Below are 17918 nucleotides of genomic sequence, written 5' to 3'. Positions count from 1 at the left end.
AGGAGATAATAGATGCACCAACAAAAGGGAGTTTCAAAGATAGATTAAAGCACATGTTAATCCAAAATTGTTACTATAATATATCTGATTTTCTGTATCAATAGCTAGGCTAGCCTTTTCCAATAGTTTAATCGACATATCTCTTACTTTTGTTTTCATGTATGAGATCAATAAATAAATAAAATAAATTGCAGGTGAATCCACAATTCAAATGGGAAACGTTCGCAAAATGGTACAAACATGCATATACCATGTGCAACATCAATGCGTAACATCCCTTTGATGTGACGACTAAATACCGACAACGGATGAGACGCCGAAATGTTACGATGTTTCACCGTTACGCTGTTGCAAAGTTGCGTCCAAACTTGTTACGCACCTGTGTTACGTTACGATGTTCTGTTGCATGTCTGTACGCGCTTTTAGAAGCACACAAGTTTAAATCTTAATAAAACAAAAAAATATATTTTTAATATCAATGAAACAGTCTTTATTAGATAGAAAACTGTATGACATTAATGTTTAAATATGATTTCGACAATGTGTCCGCCATGGCTGGCGAGTGCAGATGTTCAATTGTCTCTGGTTTATTGACGTAAACAAGGACTACATAACCCCAAAGAAAATAATCCAATAGGATTAAATCATACGATCTTGGAGGCCAATTAATTGGACCATTATGTGAAATTATTCCTTCATCAAAAGTTTCTTTGAGTAAATCAATTGTAGCGCGCGCTCCATCCTGTTGGAACCACATGTCAGCAAGATCAACACTAGCTAATTGAGGTACAAAAAAATTTCTAATCATGTCCCTATACCGTTCACCATTGACAGTGACATTCTGACCATCATCGTTTTTGAAAACATGGACCAATGACTCCGCTAGCCCATAAAATGCACCAAACAGTAATTTTCTAATCCAGGACATTATTTATCGTTTCCATATGTGTAATACACACATCCAAAATGTGACGATTTTTGATACTGTGGATTTAGCTTTATTTCTTGATTTCCAAATCCTGCCCATTTAAAATAGCCAAAAAAAATAAAAACAACAAATGTTACGCGAATGATTACTCCACTAGCGATGATCTTAATTTCCATGATTTGGGCTGATAATGGACTGAGAAAATGATGCCAGTAACAGTAGGTCCTTAAATAGAACGATCAAAAATGGAACCCACATTTTTTTTATTTGTGAACTTTGATGACTTTGGCGGTGCAAAATACGAAAGAAAACAAAGGCAAACAATATTTAGAAGTTGACATTGTGTTTGATTTAATATATTTAATTTCAATACTTACCCCCAAACTAGCAGCAGATTGAACAGAATGAAGTCGAATTACAAAAAATACTTCTTTGTGCTTCTCCATAGTGGCAAAAATCTTCGCCGACAAATCATTGCCAGTTTGTGGAGTATTCGACTTCTTGCTGTTTTTTCGTTGATTAGCTTTGGATTTATTGCTCTTCTTCGCCTTCTTCTGCCCTTTTTTCTTTCCATCTGGACCCGTTTCGTTTTCCTCGGTCAAGGAGAATATCTAAAATGAAGTGAGCTTATCAAAATTGAGGGGTTAACAAAATATGATACGTACCGCATTTGCAGCCGCTTCCGCAGCCTCGGCCTGCTTTCGTTTCTCCTCTTCCTCCTGATCCAATTCCTTAATACTCTCTTCAAAAACGTTAGGCCAGAAATCACCTTCAAAGTAAGGTAAGTCCGCCGCCGACCGTAAGTTATCTTCCATTGCTTGCTTGAGTATATCCTACAAAAAGTGTGATGAAAAACAGAAACGAGAAAAAATATAATTACAAACTTTATAATCTAAAACGATTCTTTCGATGATGCCTTTGTCCAACATCTTCTTGTACCACTCTTGCAATTTCTTTGGTCTAGGAATTTTTTGCTCCACAGGATGGCAGTGAAAAATGTAGTCGTCACCTTCAGACGGCGGGCAAGCCCAAATATGGGCCATAGTGTAACCTAATTGTTTTACGTAATCCATATAACCTAACAATATTTCGTGATACACTGCGGTCCTAAATTGTCGCGGCTTAAAAAAATGAACAGAGTCTAAGTATGCTATATACACTCGCCGGGTGTTGGGTGCAGGGCAATCCGAACCGTACTCTTGCACGTGCATACCAAAAAAACACACATCTACACCGTCAATTTCTTCAAATGCAAATAACGCCTTTGCACGATACGGAAATTCGGCGGAAAGATCACCACACTCTACAAATTTACTACGCATACCCGGTTTGACTTCGACCACTTTTTCCGAACTCGACACTACACGAATATGTACCTCACCCGCGCCGGCTTCTTTCTTCTTCAAGAAATTATTCACACGAGTTTCGATATACACACCTAGCTTTGTCGTCGGCAGCCTTTTCGCGTTAAATTTATTCTCTTTTCGCTTTGATCCCTTCTTCTTATGGCACTCTTCACAAGAAAAACCGATAGGCCATATACAGTCTAAATGAAGCACGCAGATTTGATGTAACTTGCGGCCGCATTCGTTGCAATGCACAAACTGTTCCATTTCCAAATGGTCATTCTTCATTTCTTTGAACTGATCTTTCTTTATCGCCCTATTGAACATTTCGCAAATTTAGTGATGAACGAAATGATAGAAACAAATGCACACTTACGTTTGAGCTTGCGTGGGATCATCGCCGAGTGTTACGGTGTCGCCTTGAATATCGTTGAAGCACTTTTGGCAGAATGTATATCTGTTGGATCCAAGTCCATAAGCATTTAGACTGTGTTCAACATCACAAATATTGTGAAAAGCACATCATGTGATTGTTAGGTGAAGGTGGTCGAAGAGAGCGGGAAAAAAAAGAGAACGTGTTAAAAGCAATGTATACATGCAAGCAATATAATATGATAATCGCTATGTGCAAACTGTTGCAGTAATTAACAATTTATTACAGACTACTTAATGATCCATGATAGCAAATGGCGAAATCAGATCCCTGAACTATCTACATCCGACAGCAAACACTATTAATTTAAAATGCATCAATAGTTACTTAAAGCGTTCAATTTGATCTTGGACCTTACAAATACCATCAGTTGTGATGTTATACAGGGTCGTTATTAAAAATGGAACCAAAGCTTTCATGCTCAAACCGTTTTGAGATATAGAAATGAAAATTAAAACGCTTCCATTTGAAATCATTTCACATATTTTGAGGTTAAAAAATTTTTTTGACACATGGTTTATGTGTGCAACCGCCAGTATGAATTTTGAAGGGTCTAACTAAAACAGTAAATTAGCTTAGTAACAGTAATTTTCCGCAGAATTTTCGAATTGGTTCACACTTGAACTTATCCAATGCTGGCAATTTATCTTTGGCAATACCTACCTCCAACTCGCTTTTAACTAGTGGCCAAACTCAAATTTTGTATTTGATAGAATAAGGGAGTGATCTATTACTTTTCTTCCCCAAATGGAGAAGAGGGAGCGAGACTAATTTTTGATCTACATTTACTTATACCTCAATGTAAAAATAATTATTTAAAAAAAATCGTTCTTTAAGTGTTTGAGAAATGGTTCCAATAGCCGAATATGGATCTGGCTCTTTAACAATATCGTTTTCCTTGCCATAGACGTGATGTTGAAACACTATAATTATGTCATAATGGAAACACTGAATGAGCATGTTTGCAACTTCAACATGGAATATTTTCTAAATAATCAAAACGGCACCAGTGCCCACATTGATGTGTTTAAGCATATTTCGCTTTTGATAGTTGTTTCATTTTTATCCGCCACTTACTATATCAAAAGGAATCCTCGATACTTTAAATCAGCTTGGTGGCTGTTCGAGGAGAATTTGCTCCCCTATCTCAAGGCGATTAAAAAATTTATCAAAACTTGTAAGGAGGTGCAGCCAGCGCCGTTCACTGGCACCAACCTTTAGAGCCGTTTTAACCAAAATTTTTTAAACAATTTCAACAAAAAGTTTTAAAAACAAATTTGATATTTGCAAATGCAGTTATGTTTTACATAATATTTTGTAATTTTTGTAACAATTTTATTAAAAATTATGCTGGAGCGCATGCTCATTTGATGATTTGGCTTCCGCGCCATCTATTGTCTACAACCACTAAATCTGATAACATATGTAATAGCGTTTTCGATTGGCAACACTCATGCTGCACGAGTGCAATTTTTACGTTCTATTCGTAAATTTAGGGCAATTTTCTGTGTTCCATTGGCAAATGTGATGCAACAATTACGCACTCAGCGCAAATTTCGACGCACGAGGTCCGAGAGCTCGTGGAGCTGCTAGTTAACAAATTTTCAAAACAAACATGTGCGACAATTTGAATTTGTTTCTTGCGTTGGAGAGTTTTTTGTCGTCATCTAGCGATAGCGAAGATGATGAACTAGCCATAACTTCTACTTTACAAAAAGTTGCACTTAGTCATTAAACTGAAAGCCAAAAATTGGTCTTTTGAGGTTATGGACAAAAGACAACAAATATCTGCAAATATTTATGTTCCATTGGGAGCAATTTTCACAGGATTTCTTCAGTTTCTCGTGCAACACTCGTGCAGCACGAGTTTTACCAATCGAAAACGCTATAAGAGAGATAGCCAAAAGTAGAACACTGATCATGCACACTGGAGTATTACAGTTTCCAGGCATTTCAATGGCGTGTCATTTTTCTGTAGAACATAAAGGGATTTACAGTGATATTGCAGTAGTTTTCACAAAAGTAATAATTCAAATGCTGTGTTTAATTTGTGGTGAACATAGTAGTACAGAAAATGCAATTTCATTTCATGGGTTAGTTGATTTGCAAAACAGTGACCCCTTTTTGCGCCGCCTATGATTTTCAGCAGTTTTATGCTGCATGTGCGGTGTTATATCTGTCTTTAGTTAAGTATGTTGACACAGATCTCCTTATTGAAAGTAAATGGAAGGCCATATCTATGTATATGTGATCTAAGGTTAATATCATGTATGAGGTGTTTTTAAAACCAAGATAAATAAATGGCGATGATGCTGCGTGTAAATGTAATTCTTAAACAAATGCGCTAATAATTTGCCAATTTTCATGTTGAAAAGCCCCTAATACAAAATTCTGTCGAGATCACAATTTTTTTCGCATCGCCCTTTAGGGGTTCATCATCTTAAGAGTAGGAATTTTGGAAACATTTTTACAAAATCAATAATGCCATACACAAACACCTAGGAATAGCGCAAGTTTCATCCCTCTGCCTGTTGTATGGTTCCTGAGAACAAGTGAAAGAAAACAATTTTTAGAGGCGAGAGCGGGAGGATTTCAGGTATGTTTTGCAATCGTTGTGAAGTGGTGGAGAAGAAAACAACCTGCACGGTCATTTATTTATAGTGTAGTGTGAGCATCGCGGTTATGCACTTAAAGCGGGTACATAACAGCGGGCGCCCAGCGAAACGTGTCAACTGGCCCTCTTGGTACCGCTACTGAGCAACTTAACAGTTGTGTCTGCTACACAGTAGCAGTATGATGTGCCACAGTGGCGGCTCGTGTGTTACAAATACAGAGGTTCTGCAAGCTCTGCACTAATATTTATTGAACCCCGAAAAATTCCCGAATTTTCTGAGGCGCTCGTCTCATCATGCCCTCACAGTGCCAATTCAAACATTCCACAAATTTTTATGTAGTCAATCACTTTAGTTAGACAAAACAATAGAGGAAACAAAACACACCAACTTTGCCATTTCTTCGTTAATTTTTTTAAATATTTACCCAATAGACAGAATCTAGTTGTTCTCTTATATTTACTGTGCCTAGTAAAGCGTGTTATGTAAATGGGATCGGCATGTTTCCTTATTTTTTGATTGAAATGTGTTAAATATCGGTGACTCCAATTTGTGTACTTACACGATTTATTTCCGCCAAAAAGTGCACACGAGAAAGAGAAGAGAGCATTTTTCTTATGGCACCCACATATCGATTCGTTTCTTAAGTACATACAATTCGCGATTAAATATTCTTTTATATACTGTTTATCACTCGAGCCTTCTTTTTCAATGAAAATATAGGGGAAATGGACGCCCGTCTTGTTTTAATTTAATTTTTTTTCGTAGGTGTTGTTTATAAATTTTTTAACTTAATAAACCAGGAATGACATCAATTTCTAATGCGAATATTAAAATAAACAAAAAAAAAAGGTAGGTATAAACTCGTATAACAATACGCGAAAACTTTAAAATTGATCCGCAAGTAACCATTCTCACCGAGAACCGAGCTGGGGCTGCATCAGATGCAGTTTAAAATCTCGTTAAAGCTACACACTAAAAATAACCTCCGTGAGTGTCGCAAGGTGAGGGGAAACCTTGAATTTGGAGCGCAGCACCTTCTCGTATCGCACTGCTAAGTTTATATAGTCTAGTCCGCGGAGACTCATCGTTTACTGTGCTGGGAAACTATACCACTTTTTAACTTCCGCGCTTGTCGCGCTTTGTTTGATTATTATAGGTTTAACTATAAAGCTTATTTTTTTGTGGTTCTGCAGCTCTGCAGCCCTTATACACCAGCCGCCACTGATATGCCATACAATCGCGTACCCTACAACTCCGCCACGCCACTCTGCAGCGCTGCAAAAACGCTTTGTGAGAAGGGAGCCTTACAGATTTTGATGAAAATCATGATCGCGCGCATTTAGTTCAAAATATACAGGTTGTACCAAATGTCTTGTTAAGTACAGAGATCTCGCTTATTAGCATAGATAGAAATCAACAAAAATGATCCTCGAGTTATGACTAAATAAAATCAAAAAATTCGTTAAGCCGCTTGTAAGCAAGAAGCGAAGAGTGCACTTTCAAATTTGTTTTTTCGATTGAAATGTGACAGACAGACATCAAGAGCGCAAAAGTGCCTTTTTATTTTTTTAAAGAGAAAGTGCACTAAAAACGGAATTTGCCCCCTCTCTAAAGTTTTCTGACGAAAAATAACATAATTGATTTTATTTTTTGGCTTTAAAATCGTTATGTGAGGAGATATTTGAAAATCTAAAATAGTTTCTTTAGGAAACTCTGTCTGTTCCTTTAGATGATGGAAATGATCTCATCTAAAAGGGGGCAAATGTTGTTTCTTGATTTTCTTTAGGCATAACTCGACAATGTTTGTTCATTTAACCAACTCTCTATCTTTGCTAATAAGCGAGATCTCTGTACTTAACACGAAATTTGATACAACCTGTACACAAGAATGTGTGTGTTTCCACAATACTGATGATGACTGATCAGTTTGAGCAAGTTAGCAATCCGCACATGCCTTTTGTCCATTTATTTCCGCTTTCAGAAGCTGTTCGCGCATTATCCTAAACGCAAATTGCAAAAATGACACTAATAATAAATAACTGCTTTATGTAATTTTTCACGCAAAAACCCTCAACGACATGTCTGTCTTATACCATTTACAAATTATAAGCATTCAAAGCAAAGACATCAATACGGATATACATTCAAACGCATTTAAATGCTTATTATTCATAAACAGATGAAAATCGACATATGCTATTCCCAAGAGTTCTGTGGGAAATACTCTACAAGTTATCCTATATACATTTTTCGCATTGCCCTGTGTTTTCAAATAATGCGCGCGATCCAGATTTCTGAAAGAAAACACTACAATATTACAACAAATTAAAACTTTTCTGCACATTCAAAAAGGAATATTCCGTGATGCAATTGTGCAGTTCATGACTGCCATAACTCAGGATATGTTTTAACAATAATTTTTTAAAACTGTTTAAAGAACTATCAAAATTATTCCATTGCGAGTAGGTAACAGGGTTATCCTTACATACACACTGCATTGTTGATAAATGGGGAATTAAATCCTTCAGTTGATATTTAGGTAGTCCACCCAATACTTAGAGAAAATACTTTCCATAAATATACTAGTGTTTAAAAGTTCGTTTCACACTGCATATATTTAACAAATAAGAATTAAACGTTTTTGATGGGCGGACATTATCTCCTTATATATAGAAGAAAAATTCATGACTCATTAATTCATGACAAATTTTCAGATTACCACATTTAGAGTGCACCATATGATGAAGTGTATGTATATGATTAAGCAAAGTGCAGCGATGGTGTTTTATCCCAAATTGCAACTCTAAGTAAATAGAATTCAACCAAATGACAATACAAGTGTTAGATTATGTGAGTGTTAAATGCAGTAACTTTAGATGCTTAATTAAAGATTGTCCTACTACATTTAATACCCATTTTCTATAAGTATGAAAAAATAATCCGATTCACAAATTTATTTTTAACCAGTCAATATAATACGTTACCTGTTTTGGTAGCTGTAATACTTCGCGTCTCTTGGAATTGTGCACAATTGCTTGCCATAACAGCATAAAACTTGAGGATTAAAGGTATATTTTCTCCCGCAGCAATACCCCATAGATTGCATTACGGGATCAATCTCCTGCTCGAACACCTCCGACAGCTAAAATATAAGTTTGTACCCGTCTGGAACACAAACCGAAAAATTACCTTTGTACAATATCGATACACTCGACTAGTTTTTCTGTTATACAGCCACGCATTATCGAACATCTGCCAAACGTCATCAACGTACTGCCATGGATCTTCGTATTGACCAATATCTAGCTTTCGCTTAATGGTAGATAAATCGATAGGTTTCTTTATAATATCAAAATAATCGGGAATACCCAACGTTTGCGGATCGACCGGCTGCCTAAAGGGAATACTTTCCGGGTCCTGTCGATACAGTTTTTCCAAAGTCGGCATTAGTTTCTGACGCAATTCATCCGGTTTGAAAACTGAAACAATCAAGTTAAGAATCTGGGCGTGGCACTCGACACTTACTACAAATTCGCTTTTTATCCATACTTGGTTGTGGAACTAAATCCAAACTTGTGGAGCTCGCCTTAATATCGACAGAACTGTCGGGAGTAGATGGCGGTTCATCTTTAATTCGCATCTCTTCTTTTATGTCAGATTCTTCCATGGGTTCAGTTTTAATCTCGTGAGAAATTTCAGTCTTAATTCCTTTCCCTCCGTGACTCTCCATATTTGTTATTTCGGTTTCTTCCGGCTTGCTCTCTATCGTTGTCGCATCTTCCAGTTTAATTGTGTCTAATTTGCCCTTAATTCCTCCAGATGAATGCGGTGAGCCGTCTTCGTCCTTATCGTGTGCCGCTGCAATCGCGGCCATTTGTGCGGATAAAGATCTCTGAAGTCCACCGTTACCGTGACCCATTCTTTCAGAATTACCCATGCCTTTACCTACAATTAATGCGTGATTATCAATTATGGATAACCCGGTGGTGGACTTACCAAGACCAGCTGCCGACGGAGATGGGACGATAGGTGTCGAAGGGGCAGGAGAAGGACCCCTCGAAGAACTAACCGAAGTAGGACCCATCGAATGTGAAACTGGCGTGGAGATGTCAGGTGTTGAGTTAGGTAGTCGCGTAGTTCCACTTGTACTAATTTGATTTGGTCCAGATACACCGGATTGCTGAAGTCCGAATGCGGAAGGAGAAGGTGCCAGTCGTTTTGAGACTTCATTGAACTGAGATTGGTTACTTGCGGGTGATGTAGATGGTAAATTCGGCCCGTTTGTGTTTGAGAACTGAGTGGTTGTTGATCCACTTTGCGATACGCTTTGTTGAGACATAGGTCCGAACGGTGATAAACTTGGATTATTTGTAGCGGTTGGACTGGGACCTGGTAACCCGACAACGTTTGCTTGAGCATTTTGTGGCGTGTTTTGTCCAGGAAACATCATACGATTTCCTGTCGTGTTTATCACGCCAGCAAGTCCCATCAGCGCTCCTGGTGAATTGCTTCTCAAGACCGGTTGTTGTCGTGTAGGTAATCGATTTACGGCGACAACACCAGGCACACCAGGTCGCAGCTCGGGCTGTTGCTGAACTTGTTGCTGTTGTTGCTGAAGCTGTTGCTGCTGTTCTTTACGTTTTTGTCTTTTTTCTTCTAATTCCTTTTGTATTTTGTAAATCTTTTCGGCTAACAGATGATAATATTCAGAACGAGAATTGGCCATTTCATACATATCACCTTCAACTTTACGTGCATATGCAACTAAATTATGCATACGTTTATCTAGCATTGCTTGAGGATCAGGTGTTGGAAAAATTGCTTGTACTAATTTGTGCACCAAATGATTTCGTAAATCTGGTGTTACCGATTGGTGCCATTCTTTTGTACCTTGCACGGGCGTCGCCGTAACTTGACCCGCTTGCAGTCCTGTCGGCAATTGAATGCGACCATCACCTCCCACCTAATCCACATTACAGTAAGTACAAGAAACCAAACTAAAATTCAAATAAGAATGAAGCAGAGAAAAGGATTGGCCTTCATTTTCATTCGTGGATTAGATAAATAATGTTTTGTATTAAGATCACAACAAATTGTTACATAAATGAGATGTGTGATGGTAGTCGAATCATGTCCGATTTATTTCATTTAATCAAAGGCATAATTAGGCGCCACTGTTTAAATGCAATTTTCTGACCTTATGCAAAATAAGTTACCATTATCTCTCGCATTATTGCGGCCAACTTCACGCAGCTATCGGCGTTTGCAAAATAAATTAATTTGTTCTTATGCAGAAATAGAGTCCTAATTATGCATCTTATTACACTGTTGAAATGAAATATTGCGCCCAAATAAAAATGAGTTTTTTCAAAATCCAGACCGGCCATTTCAGTTATAGGCAACTTTTAAGAGCTCATTTTATTTAGACACAAAATTTGAACTTTTACCATTAAATTTGCAGTTAGGAAGGTTATTTAAAAAAATGTGCCAAATTCTTGACAGATCAAGCTTCCTAGCTCAAACCAAAAATCGCATTTTTGTATAGAAGTCTTCAAAAAATGTTTACTGTTTTCTGATGTAGAATAATAATATTCAAAAAGTATATTGCCCTTCACTTGACCTTTAAGGGACAGTTGAAACTGTGCATAGCATCATTGAATGAGCTCCTTCGTATGAAGATTATTGTATATAAATCATTTTTTGATATCCCCACTAGTTTCCACAATAATCGACTGCCTCAAGATAAATGGAACACCCTGTATATAAATTAAGTTATTTTCAAATATAAGATGACCCACCCTCAGCTACACCCCAATTTGTTAAACCCGGATAAATCATCCACTGAAACTGATATATTTTCTAGGCAAAAATGCTCGCTTCAAAACTATCATGCATAGTATGTCCCCAGATTGAGTTTACAATAGGTATGATTGATAAACAATTTTCGAAATGGAATTTGATATTTTGGGATTCCGCCCTGCTTGGTGTGAAACTTATTTTTAGTTTACTTTCGATTTTTCAAGGTCAAGGAGGCCTTTACAGTTGACAAATCACTATTTTAATTCTAGGTAAACAATCTTTTCCGTTCACAGTACGCCAAAGTGTTACTAAGAGGTTTTTAATTTTTCCAATAAAATCAGTGTATAAATAGATTTTAATATGTCTTGGTCAAAATTCAGGTCATCAAAATTGCGTCAAATCCACTTCTTGGGTATTGAAACAATGCGTTTGGGCGGTATCCCAACGAGATCAGTGTAGAAATTTTGGCCAGTCAATATCTGGAGAAATTACTGTAGTAATTGAATTTTTTTCCTTTACCCCTCGCTCTATTTTCTCCGCAGCCTGAACGGTTATTATAGAGCGTAAACGGTTAAGAGGAGGAGGTTCACCGCCCGATAAAATAAACTTTCATTTGATAACTAGATGACATATATAGCAGTTGAAAAACACATGCTAAAATAGAAACAGATGAACAGATATACAAAGCGCAGGCAATATTTAAACATTTTTATAGCTCATAATAAAACTCCTCAAAGGAATTAAGAGATTAATGGAAACGAAGAAACGAGAGGATCAACCTGTATTGTACTTTGTACAAATATAAATATGCCCGATTTCACAAATGATGATTGAAGGTTAATCAATGATAATATTAGAATGTTACTCACCTTTGATTATAAGGTAAGTTGTTTCCCATTCTCTTTTGATTAACGTTAATCATCTGTGAAACTGGACAATATTGAAATTACTAATAAAAAGTATTATAAATGATACATTTTTATTGACATAATAGAAACCTACAGGAGTATAAAAATTGCCCACGTCCATCTTGAAAAACTGCTTTGTAATTTTTGGTGTTGGTCCATCATCTTGGATGAAGGTTTTAAGATGCCCAGCTTATTTCTTATTGACAACACCTGATAACACTATCATTAAAGTCTTATCTTATTTGCGAAGGTTTGGTCACGTCATCTAATTATATAGGTCACACTGATTAAAGTGGACCGAATTGAATTCCTTTAGATCTATTGCCGCCGATAAATTGCATAAACTAATCATGACATTGGAAGATGAGTATTAAGCCACATACTTCAACTGAACCACTTCAAAACTGATTTCTGGAAAATAGTATTTGGAAGGATCTTTGAGTATATCTGCATAATTCGTGTCGGGTATAAATCAAGCAAGCAAATTTGATAGCTGAACTGTGGTGCTAAGGGTCCCTAGTTCGAATCCCGGTTCGGGCATGGATATTTGTAAATGTATAGTGGGTTGGGTTGGTAGAGCAGCCTTGGCTGAAAGCCCGCCCACTGAAAAATAAAGGCAAAATAATAAATAATAATAATAATAAAATATCCAGTTCAACAGAACTTTCATACTGAGAAGTAGTTTCTACTACTTTTCTCTGCTGGGCATGTTCTTTTATAAACCATTGCCAAATTCTTGACAGAACAGCTTTCTAGCTCAATCCGAGCGCTTTTAGAAGAGTGTCTCAAAAAATAATAAGTTTAAACAAAAACGTTTCCCACGAAAGTTTATTATTTTCCGATGTAGAATAAGAATATTCAAGGTTTCTATTTGAAAAAATTAAGTTGCTCTACACTTTACCGAAACTGGTAGTCCAAAAGAAATGACCCTATACGCCCTCGGCTACACCCCAATTGGGCTTGTGTATCAAATTAAACCCCCATAAATCATTCCTGAAACTAATACAATATATTCCATGCAAAAATGCTTGCATCAAAACTATCGTATATAACTGTTACCACCGTAAACAGTATTTATTTCTGTTTATTCAATTCTATTGTTATATACTTGGAAAAAACTAAGTTTACCCCTTAAATTAATAATTCTAATTAGATCGCGATAATAGGTTGTTTCTAATGACACATTCTTTCCTAAATACGAAATTGACGTGGCGTTTGCATCTTTTTTTGTATGCTCTTTTTGTAAAAAAAAAGATTCTACATTGTTTCCCTTAGAAGAGTAACTTTTTCGACAACAGCCATAGCACATTGAAAACACCAGTTCTCGTCCGATCACCGAAGTTTGGCAATCTAGGGCGCGGTTAGTACTCAAGATGGGTCACCGTGTGCTGTTGTATCTTTGTTCTTTAAATTTGCTCATGTTTGTCTATTAATTTTAGATTTTATTAATAATTGTAATTCTTAATTAGAATTAATTTAGTCTTGCCGAAAAGAAATATTTAAATTTTTTAACTTTGACATTTTTTTTCTCAGTTTTTTTGTAATAAAACCTGGCACCATTTTTATAAGTTGTACACAGAAAAAATAAGGTCTTTCGAATAGCTTAAGCCCGCTTGACATGGAGCAATAAAAATTGCAATTGCATGTAAGTTGCAAGAAAAATTGCGAAAGGCATGCGCAGTTCAAAGCCAGCTGATCAATTGCTGCAAGAGACTTGCATGCAATTTTTATAGGACCGGTGCTATTTTTCTTGCATGAATCGTGCAATTCTAGGGATAAATCTAGTTGTTTTTGTGGCACCAACCTAGTAAAATACAGCGGCGGCAACTGTGATGCTGAGAGACGCAATCATTACTTGTTTTTACTAATCTTATTTATTCTTGTAATTTTCATGTTTCTTCAAGCAATCAAAATTTAATTTTCATTTGAGGTTAACAACTTTGTTGACAAATCCATATGATTCTTCTGTTGGCAGACTGGCAAATTAATATATAGAATTGCACCATGTCAAATACCATGCAATGCTTATTGCATGCAAGGATTTGACCTTGCAATTTCTTTCTGCAAGTTCTTGCGCGTAGTATTGCTCCATGTCAAGCGGCCTTTAGAAAAAATTTTAGGTTGCTATTTGAAAGAAAAAGTTTGATGCCGTTGCAGCGCTCCAAATTTTTTTTTTTTAAATCCGGCTCGTTATTTTTCGTTTCAGTATGTCTAATATCCATATCCAAAATTTGAACAAAATCTGTCGAGCCGTTACTTCGGAAAATTGCCAACGTACGCACATACATACAGACGGACAAAAATTTTAACATGTCCAAAAAACGGTGATCGCAATAGCCACCTAACTCAAGCTAGGAAGCTAAAAATTGCAAATGTAATGTACAAATCTAATTAAGTTAAACACCAGACTTTGGATTTTGGTTCCCTCTTGCATGGATTAACCATACTGATTCCAGTACATTGAATCTCTAAGCACTTTAGTACTTTGCCTATAAAAGTTAAATAAAACGAGAGCGGCAAATTAAAAATCATACAAGTTTCACCCACCTGTCAATGTAAAGTGTCAGTAATTGTGAAAAAGAAAGGTCATGTTGGAACTTTGTTGCAAATATTGCATCATTGATTTTGCAGCATGGCAAATTGTTGGTACTTGACAGTTGATCACAATCAGAGTAATTTCCAATTTTGGAAATGGGTTCAACACAACACCTTTATGCACACAGCATTTGTCTGAACAGCATCAACAAGATGTGTACCAAAGAATCTATTCCTAGAATTCAAGTAATACCCATTCCTTGTGAAAAATCAATCAACCCCTTCTTTCTGCATTATTTAAATTGCTACAAGTAAAAGAAAACGATTTTTCTAATTGGACAGTGAACATCGATATGTTGCATTGTTTATAAATCAAATTCAAGTTTAAATAAGAAAAAATGTTAAATTATAAATGCAATTATGGTGCCATCTGCTTCATCCTTATTTGATATTGACTACATTAGTATTGAAACATACCACTCCTTGTGCCGGATCGGTTCCTGAACCTACACCAAACAGCTGTTGAACTCCAGACACACTTTGTTGAATGTTAGCCGCAACTTGTGCTGCCGAACTAGGTGTAGGTGTGGAAGATGGATCGCTGCTTAACGGTAGACTAACGTTAGGTGCCGGTTGGCCTTGGGGCGGAGCAAGACCTCTGACTCCTCCCAAATTTGGATTGATATTAGGAATCGTGGGAGCCACTGTAAGCGGTAACCTTAAGCCGGGGCGTGGTTGAGCATTTGGAATGAGACCAGCCGGGGTCGGTCCGGCGCTTGCAGTTGTGGGACACTGAATTCCTAAAGCATCATAAGCTCTCCTCATGTCTGACGCGGATGGATTTGGTGACGGCGTAGTAGGCGCTGGGTTAGATGGAGCTATAAAACATGCCAGAATGAAATTTAAATTTCCCTCTTTAATTTTTATCTTACTGTTAGGATTATTTCTATTTTTGTCCGCTTGCTTTAAAGGTAAACACACAGGGCAGTCATTTCGAACACAATGTTTCCAGTGACTGATGATTTGTCGCGATGAACTACAATGAGGTACTGAACAGCTTTTACCGGCTTGACACGTCGTCATATGATTCAAAACGTTCTTCATAGTTTTACAATGCGGCAATGTACATTGCCAAACTTCACCATTAGCTTGAGATTCTCGCCTTTGACACTTGTGTGCATGCAGCAGAAGTACTAACTGTTGTTGAATCAATTTACGTTTTTCAGGATCTGAAACAAGTTAAAAAGGTCAATCAAACCCAGAACAATTGATATGCGCAGGAATTTTGTGTATCTAAATACTACGAGAAATAATTCACCTGTGGAAGCAGCAGGTGCACCCGTCCCAGGCTGGTTTTGGGTTGCAGTTTGTGGACCAGGCTGCGTTCCTGACGGTGCACCAGATTGCGGTTGAGCAGGTGAAGGAGCGGGCGGTTGGGTTTGAGCCATGCCCCCTTCACCACCTGACGCTGGACCGACTGGACCTGCCGGTCCGCCAAATCTTGTTTGCTGAATACCCATGGCATTCCGTGGTTGAGGTGCCACAACTCCTAAATAATATAATCTTTAAGCACAATCCGCACAAAAAACAAAATAAAACTGCAGTGTATATCAAGCTACTAACCGACTTGCATTCCCTGTGGACCAGTTGCATTGGGATTGGGATATGCATATGAAGGATTGTTAGGCATGCCTTGTCCAACAGCACCCATTTGTAGCATGCCTGGTGGTTGCATTCTAGGACCCATTGCATGTACTCCGTGAGGACCAGGAGCTCTAGCATTCATGTGCTGCATAGCAACCGCTCGTCCAGTCATTATAGGTCCATTTTGCATTGCCTGTTTAAAGCACTTTTAATAATTTTCGCACACATAAATGTTTGCATTATCACATTGAACTAGATTGAGTAATGTGCGTTCGTTTTTATGTTTCAGTATCCAAAAAAAAAAGAGCAGAGTAAATGGTCACTTAATGTTTGTAGTGAAATTCAATGTCCATATCTCAAACAGTTTGGGCGTAAAAGCTTTTGTTCCATTTTTAATAGCAACCCTGTATATAAAATTGTTTGAGTGATAAAAGTGCGTCAACGACGAAAATTTAGAGCAAAAGAAATAATCAAAATCCAAAAACAAACGCACCTTTAGTAAATGATTACTGGGTTTTAGCAGCAAGTAGAAAAAATACTGTTGAAGCGCAAATACCTATTTCATTTCAAACCTTTTTCCCACACATGAGCGACTTAAACTGGAAGGTCGGCTATTGGCTTTAAGTATGCACTCGTTAGTCATAAGATGCTTAAGATAATTTTGTATTTTTTTGCTTGTGTATAGCGGAATTAAGCGGAAGAACAGACTGTGGCAAATCAAATTTAAGATACAGGGGAAAATTAAGAAATTGTCAATTTCCGAAAGAGTCCATGTATAAAATGTTTACAAATTACAAAAGTTTATTGATCGTTGAATAAACCGTTTCAAACCAATACAGGCACTCGTCTACAAACACAGATGGACTGAAGTCCGAATGACCAAAATTTAATCAGTTAGTTCCTTGACCATTGTGTACCCATTATTGTAAACCAAACTGGAAAATTCAAAATCCTTCGCGAGTTATCATGTACAGGGTGGTTCAAATTCATGACTCACCATTGGGATTTCCGGAACGATGAGAGAGACAGTGTAGGTTAAATGGATGAAAGCAAAGAAATTGTGGAAAAAGCTTTGAAAAGAACTGAGGTGTCACCGAAAAACTGAAAATATCAAATTTCGTTTCCATTTTCTCTAGCTTTGGTCGGTCGGGGAAATGGACGGTTCACGTTAGCACCTTCTATGGGCACTATCTTTGGAAGAATCTGAATTGTTATCAGAATTTCCACAGTACGCTAGACAGGCTACTACTTTCAAATTTCTTATTCTTATTTTAAATTCTTGATTCTTATTTTCGAATTTTTTTAGTGAGTTTTCTTTAATTTGTCTGGATTTAATAATAATAATGATTTATTTGCCCAACAGGACAAACGCGAAAATACAAAAAGTTATTAATTATAATTAATTTAGTTTTGTTTTGAAGGCACATATGAACTGAGACTAAAAAGTTTCCCTATTTTATGTGTGTTAAATAAACAATTGAAAACTTAGATGCGTTTTATTATTTTTAAAAAACGTAACTTTATTAAAAGATTGATTCTATCTTTGGTGTGTTATAATTAGTATAGAATAGTATATTTTGTAAAAGATGAATATTTCCATAAATACTCAAACTCTCAAATATTCTCAAACATTTCCGAATATTCGTAACGATAAATAAATTAGGGGACAACTTTAATCCCATCTACACTGTATCAATCAACAGAAGAACA

The 17918-nt window shown here is 36.8% G+C and overlaps 1 protein-coding gene across 2 annotated transcripts in view; it reads right to left on the bottom strand.

The window, feature by feature from the left end:
* The window catches only part of LOC116168756 (CREB-binding protein), a 37688-nt gene that overhangs the window by 13682 nt on the left and 6088 nt on the right, over positions 1 to 17918 (bottom strand). The window contains exons 6-17 of one of the 2 annotated variants that reach the window (XM_031484736.1): positions 16188 to 16401; positions 15883 to 16113; positions 15497 to 15793; positions 15042 to 15442; positions 9319 to 10285; positions 8848 to 9267; positions 8512 to 8801; positions 8307 to 8464; positions 2651 to 2731; positions 1813 to 2590; positions 1594 to 1761; positions 1306 to 1539 (exon numbers count right to left, since the gene is read on the bottom strand). In XM_031484736.1, coding sequence (XP_031340596.1) covers positions 1306 to 1539; positions 1594 to 1761; positions 1813 to 2590; positions 2651 to 2731; positions 8307 to 8464; positions 8512 to 8801; positions 8848 to 9267; positions 9319 to 10285; positions 15042 to 15442; positions 15497 to 15793; positions 15883 to 16113; positions 16188 to 16401 — 4239 coding nt within the window. Of the gene's footprint in view, positions 1 to 1305; positions 1540 to 1593; positions 1762 to 1812; positions 2591 to 2650; positions 2762 to 8306; positions 8465 to 8511; positions 8802 to 8847; positions 9268 to 9318; positions 10286 to 15041; positions 15443 to 15496; positions 15794 to 15882; positions 16114 to 16187; positions 16402 to 17918 lie in introns of both variants that reach the window. The other variant, XM_031484735.1, reaches the window with a different exon arrangement.

The sequence above is a fragment of the Photinus pyralis genome, unplaced genomic scaffold, assembly GCF_008802855.1.
Source record: "Photinus pyralis isolate 1611_PpyrPB1 unplaced genomic scaffold, Ppyr1.3 Ppyr1.4_LG4, whole genome shotgun sequence".
Classification (NCBI taxonomy): Eukaryota; Metazoa; Arthropoda; class Insecta; order Coleoptera; family Lampyridae; genus Photinus; species Photinus pyralis.
The sequence above is the reverse complement of the archived record's forward strand: the minus strand, read 5'-3'. Positions and strand labels throughout refer to the sequence as shown.